This window comes from Schistocerca americana, chromosome 2 (genome assembly GCF_021461395.2).
Source record: "Schistocerca americana isolate TAMUIC-IGC-003095 chromosome 2, iqSchAmer2.1, whole genome shotgun sequence".
Taxonomy (NCBI): Eukaryota; Metazoa; Arthropoda; class Insecta; order Orthoptera; family Acrididae; genus Schistocerca; species Schistocerca americana.
In genome coordinates, this window is record NC_060120.1 from 383241333 (window position 1) to 383248067 (window position 6735).

At 41.9% G+C, this 6735-nt stretch overlaps 1 protein-coding gene across 1 annotated transcript; it reads left to right on the forward strand.

Annotated features, from left to right (window-relative positions):
* Positions 1-3072: 3072 nt before the first annotated feature.
* Positions 3073-4546, forward strand: LOC124594040 (TGF-beta-activated kinase 1 and MAP3K7-binding protein 1-like; the record flags this gene model as incomplete). Its single annotated transcript, XM_047132391.1, is given in 2 exon segments — positions 3073-3377; positions 3379-4546. Coding segments are annotated over 2 exon segments (1431 nt in total), but the record flags the coding sequence as incomplete, so codon positions are not given.
* Between the last annotated feature and the right edge of the window lie 2189 nt (positions 4547-6735).

The window sequence follows — 6735 nt, forward strand, 5'->3', positions numbered from 1 at the left end:
TTATTGAGTGACAACATGTAAATATTCGCATACATTCGTACTTGAACAACTTCAATCCAATATATAGCACAGATTGATGCCAAGATCGCTTAAAGAAGCATGGGCCTCCACCCATTCCCATTTAGCCTTTCCAATAACAAAACTAATTTAAAGTAAATTGACAAATACGAATCAAAATCTACCAACCACTGCTGCAGTTTCCAGTAATTCCGTATCGCCATTAAATAATGCTAGACAGTTACATCAAAATAAAGCTTATACCATTGTCAAAACCATGAGACAGTAAAAGCGTTCAGTTACTTAAACCGGTGACGAGTGGCATTTAGAAAACCTTGATAACAAACCTAAAGATCCAAGCCACTCCCTAAATTATTCAGAACGCAACATTTTGTTAATCTGGCCGTACCTTACATTTACCATAAACTTAAGTTTACACGGACAACACAATAAAATAAAATAAATGGCTCTGAGCACTATGGGACTTAACATCTGAGGTCATCAGTTCCCTAGACTTAGAACTACTTAAACCTAACTAACCTAAGGGCATTACACACCTCCATGCCCATAGGAGGATTCGAACCTGCGACCGTAGCGGCCGCGCGGTTCCAGACTGAAGCGTCTAGAACCGCTCGGCCACACCAGTCTGCAATTAAATAACAATTAACAAAAGGGTATGGTTCATTTACTCAGCGGAGCAGACGAACATCGAGTGCCACTTGCTCGTGAAGGCGGTGTTGGTTCTTTTGCACCAGGCCAGCACTCAAGTAAAATACGCCCATATGCCATTCCCTGTGCTGAGCGAACTTACAATACGCAGTAAACAAGTAGATCGCTGTAACATAGAAAGGAACGCAATAAAATTACGTATCATAATGAGGCAATCATCTACACCATAAGTGCCACTAGGTTACCCCACAAGAAACGAACACCAATACAGGAGTGAAGTGGTTTAACTGTGGCAAACGCAAGAAACAGTAGTGAAACAGTTTAGCACTGAGGGAGGTGACGGCCGTAATGACTGCCCAAATTATCACGGAACAGGTAACAAGTCAATAGTTCGGAGCCTTACGAGCGTATGTTAGGTTTTGTGAAGCATGTCAACTTGGATGACACTGCAAGCGACCTCACACCATACCAAAATATTCGAGGCACAGTCTACACTGCGGCACTTGGACTTGTCTGTGCTAACAATCAAGTCAAACGTTAGAGAGTCTGACACCTTGGTAATACATTTGCCTTAGCAGGAAACAGGGAATCTGACATATACACACCTGCTATAGAACAGCGGAAACGGCCCTCAGCTTTATGCGACAACCATACTCTGCACCCCAGAACAATATCTAGAAAATGATGGGTTTCCAGCATTAGATGTAGATGATCGAACAATTTTATCCCCAGCACCCCACCATCCATCGCCCAGGCGAGGGTCCTTGTGCAAGCCTAGCGAACATCACGTGTCCTGGCGTGCGCTCCGTCCCTTCTGTCAGCGATCACAAGACACAGCCAAGCACCCGCGCTTGCGCACGGCTACAGAACTTACAGAAACAACCGCGCTTCCCCTCTCGCCACGGGCAGATTGTCCAACCTGATCGTCAGAGATGCTGATGATAGACAGATCGCAAAGCAGACGTATCAGTAAGAATGATATTACTTGAATAAATTTTTAGTTCCATGTGCTTTACCTTCTCCACAAATTAGAAGTATCTGAATCCAGTAGACTGCCATTAGTGTTGCCACCATACTGTTATTGAGAACGAAAGTACCATAGCATCCTAAGAGAGACACAGCATGCATTAACCTTGTCTACTGCTGTTAGACCTATCACTGCTCTCCACTGACACCACTCTGCCTACCATCAGTGAAGGCAGGCAGCTTCTTACGTAGTGGTAAGTTGTGATGCCATTGTTGCCGGCCGCTGTGACCGAACAGTTCTAGGCGCTTCAGTCTGGAACCGCGCTGCTGCTACGGTTGCAAGTTCGAATCCTGCTCCAGGCATGGATGTGTGTGATGTCCTTAGGTTACTTCGGTTTAAGTAGTTCTAAGTCATGGGGACTGATGACCTCAGATGTTAAGTCCCATAGACTTAGAGCCATTTGAACCATTTGATGCCATTGTTATGCCGTCACCTAACCAATACACCAAATTTTTAATTATACAATACATTAAAATTCCAGTAGTGTGTTACATAATTTTAAATTAATTTGAATGTATGTTTCTAACACGATGCAGAGCATAATAATAAAAAACAGAGTCCCTCGCACATTGTCGGTTCTGTTCGCACGCAAATCATGTCTGCAATATACAGACGTACTTTAGTAGTAGGACCAAATGCATACAAAAATATATATCGCTACCAAATTGCTAAAACAAGAATGAAACGGAATGTTGTCATTTTGTGTGAGAAACTATCGCATTTGATTAGGAAGTACAAACCTAAAATTGGATTTTGTTAGTCCAAAATATTACGAACGTTGATACATTTTATCCATTTTTAATTATGTTGTGTTAATAGTAATGTTTAATTAACTGTTATTGCTTTTATCATCGTCATCAGTTAATCTAAAACAAGGTATTTTGTCCTCCTGCCTTGGCTGAGATACCTCAGTTGTTTGAAAAGGCTTATTTTAAAAAAGTGTCAATCATAATTTGAGCAGTGCAATCGTATCAGATGCAGTATTAGTTCATGGAAGCTCTCCACCACACAACCTATTACGTCACTGCGAATAACAGTTGGTACCCACTTTTAATACAGGTTGTAATGTTAGACATTGTTTCTAAAAATGAAACTAGAAGCCAAAGCTTGAATCACATAAACGACGTTGATATTGTTACTTTAAATAAAATGGCCGCTATGAAAAGAGACGGACAACTTCAAGCAATTTTAAGTTGCAGCTGAAAATGTCTGTTACGTTGCATAAAAGACAGCTTTTGTTAGATGAAAATTTAGGTTGTTTGTATTTGGCGTACTGACCTTTGTAAATAAAAGTATAATGTGACAGAGTATGTTGTCTGCAACTTTTCCCCCTTCCGCGTAATTCGTTGCTGATGAATTCTGTGTTGCTTAAGTAAAACCATTATGCCAACAAGAGAAGAACTGCAAGATCAGAGCCCTTTCGTAGCTGGACTGATGATTTACCAGTGTGCCGACTTTCAGGTGTTGGATTTTCAACAAACCAGATATACAGAGAAGATGGCTACCGTCAAGAAGAACATCCATTTAAAGACCGTAGTTTCCGCTGGCGTGTGGATGATTCAACCTCATTATATGGAGTAGTTGACGGACATGAAGGTGTACAGGCTGCAACATTCGCTCTTCAGAGAATGGCTGCTGAAATATTATTTGGAGAGTTACCAGGAAAAACCACAGATGAAGAAGTGAGAGTTTCTGAGGCAAGCATTTTTTGCAGTTGAAAAGGATTATTTCGACTCCATAGATGAACGTTTAGCTGTCCGAACAAGTTTACAGTATGAAATTCCTGAAGGAATGTCATCTTATGAGGCCTACCAGAAATTTCCACATGTGGTAGACAAGTTAAATGCCCTCAACTGTGAGATATCATCTGGGACAACAGCACTTATTGCACTTGTGCACGCTGGCAAACTTTATGTGGCGAATGTAGGAGATAGCCGTGCTCTGTTACGCCGAACAGATGGCAATGGTGTGCTGCGTGTTGTACAACTGAGTGCTGACCACGATTTGCGGAATGAAGATGAATTGTTGCGAATTAAAAGGCTGGGACTTGATGTTGACCGCATAAGACAAGGATCCCGTTTGGGTAACCAAGAAAATACACGATGTTTGGGTAATTATCTAGTGAAAGGTGGCTACAAGGAATTCGAAGAGTTGGCCTGTGCAGTGGCAGAACCAGTGATAGCTGTGCCAGAAATCCATGGGGGAATAGTTCTGGATGAATCGTGCAGGTTTCTTCTGTTGATGTCAGATGGCTTATATCAATCCCTTGAAGAAGCAACAGGAACGGATCAAGTTAATAAAGAAATTGCTCAAATGGCTGTTGAACAGTTCCGCATTCAGCCAACACTGACTGGTGTAGCACAGGCAGTTGTGGACAAGATTGTCAGAATTCACCATGATGTTTATATGAGTGGTTCTACAGCTTCAAATGGACAGTCAAGAGTTGGTGGCAAGAGAGATGATATCACACTACTTGTCAGAAACTTTAATTTTCCTCTTCCAAATGCATTAAGTTCACCAACAAATGCTGTTGTTCGTTTCAATCCAGTTGTTACTACAGTACCGATGCCCTCATTTGGCGTGTGTGAGGAAACAAAAACAAATGAAAATTCACTAACTGATGCAACAGAGACAACAGATGACCAGCGGAACGATACCTCCACCACTGAATCATCTGATGTATTTCCTCCAACTCGAAATCCACCAGACAGAAGACGTCGTATAAAGCCATATGTTGACTTCTCTGATTTTTATAAAAATGTTGAAAAAGCACGTCAGGAAGGTGCTCTACCACCAGACATAGAGCTATAATTTCTTATTGTCATCCTACAAGTCACATACACATTATAAAATATTTTTGTAAACATTTACCTGAATGTATATTACATGTATTAAATGGATATATTCACTTAAAAAAAAAATGGAGCGGAGAGGAGAGTTACATCACAAGCATGAAACGAGTTCGTCATACGGCAGCACTGCGGTTAATACAGCGCACGCTGCAACGACAGTGGCGAATCAGTGGGTAGAACGGGGCCGTACTCATCGACGAGGAGGTAATGAAACATTCAATGTGACCGCAACATGGAATGGCCGCCAACTCGTATGCACGGCCCTGACATACTGCATACTTCGATCTTCTGTTCGGGCACAGTGTTAGGGCATCCCATCGGTTGTGGGTGTGTCTGTTTCGATGGTCTGACGCCATCTGCTGCAGACATGACTCGCGTCACGCGTATCATAAGCCGTCGTGCGTTTCCCAGGAAAGAGTCCCATACTACTACGTGCAAGGGGTCAGTGTCGAAAATTTAGCATATTCGCACAAGTGGCACTGCAAATTTCCTACAGCAACGAGCAGACAGGCGTTGAAACTTATTAGCTTGTTCTCACTCAGCCACTGTGGATACAGCTACGTGTGATGTGCCACTGAATACTGTCTCGATTCCAAAATACTGGGGGAAATATGGACAATAGCCCCTTGGATCCCATTCTTCAAGCAATCGTTGTACTTCACCGTCCTTAGCCTTTCATATCGCAGTTCACTTCACCGTCCTTAGTCTTTCATATCGCAGTTCGTACAGGTCTAGAATGTAATTGTTCGGTAAGCTGTTTATCGCTCTCTTCCAGCAGTCACTGTTTATGCTTTTTGAGAGTTCACATGTGAACTGCGTGAAGGGAGACTGAAGCCGGTAGCGAGCTAGTAGCGGAGTGGAAAGGTGATGGAATCACGGAGTGAAGCATATTTTAATAAATCAAAATCTTTACAAAAATACACCAATAATGGAGTGACAGCGCAAACAGTCAACACGTAATAAAGATCAAGAATATTCCAGAAGAACAGCTTAAGGGGTAATAACAAGTGGCTTGCACAACTAAACTTTTGAACTACTACAGTGACCAGCAAAGAATCACAAATCAAATAGCTGCTACATAATTAATCGCCTTGGCTTTGTTGATAGGCAGAAAAGGAAATCAAATGAGAAACTTAACAACTGTAAAATTGGCCTAAGGCCCAATTAAAGGAGGGTTTCACTGAAAAAAAAATTACAAACGGGTACAGTGCAGTCAGTCTTACAAAACTTCAGTACTTTTCAAGTAAGTAAGGACATATTAGTCTTATAAATAAAAACCGCCTTTTCCTTGCTGCAACACATTACATTTTTTCCAGACCCGTTTCGCCTTTTATTTTAAGGCATCTTCAGTGGAATCTAGAATAATACAGTTTTGTTTTCATTTGTGACATTTAGATTGTAAAGCAATTCACGTCTTGTCTTTTACGTAAATGCGAGTATGTGATTACTGACAGTTATTCGAATTTGTGGCTGGCACCTGGGTTTTCTCTCACCTGGTCACATGATGGAGATCGCACTACAACTTCGCTTACGAAACAAGCACATTTCCGCGTTACGAACTTTTTTCTTCACAATTTTCATGTTCTTCGCGCTAATTTGTGTGGAGACTATTTTTCTTCAGTCACTAGTTGTTGATATTTTATTGGAAACTGCGATTTAAAGTAGTAACTACTGTGTGTTCGTTTTATATCTCTTCCTATCTGGTTTGTTTATGTACATGTTGTCAGCCTCACGAAGTACATGCTGAAAACTAACGTCTGTTCATCTCTCTCTCTCTCTCTCTCTCTCTCTCTCTCTCTCTCTCTCTCTCTCTCTGTGTGTGTGTGTGTGTGTGTGTGTGTGTGTGTGTGTGTGTGTGTGTGTGTGTGGGTGTGTGTGTGTGTGTGGGTGGGGGTGTGGGTGTGGGTGTGGGTGGGTGGTTGAATGAGTGGACGAATGAGTGGTTATTCAAGACGAGCTTTGTTTGGTGCGGCCCGCCACGAATTCCTTTCCTGTGCTAATCTCTTGATCTCAGAGTAGCACTTGCAACCTACGTCCTCAATTATTTGCTTGACGTATTCCAATCTCTGTCTTCCTCTACAGTTTTTGCCCTCTACAGCTCCCTCTAGTACCATGGAAGTCATTCCCTCATGTCTTAGCAGATGTCCTATCATCCTGTCCCTTCTCCTTATCAGTGTTTTCCACATATTC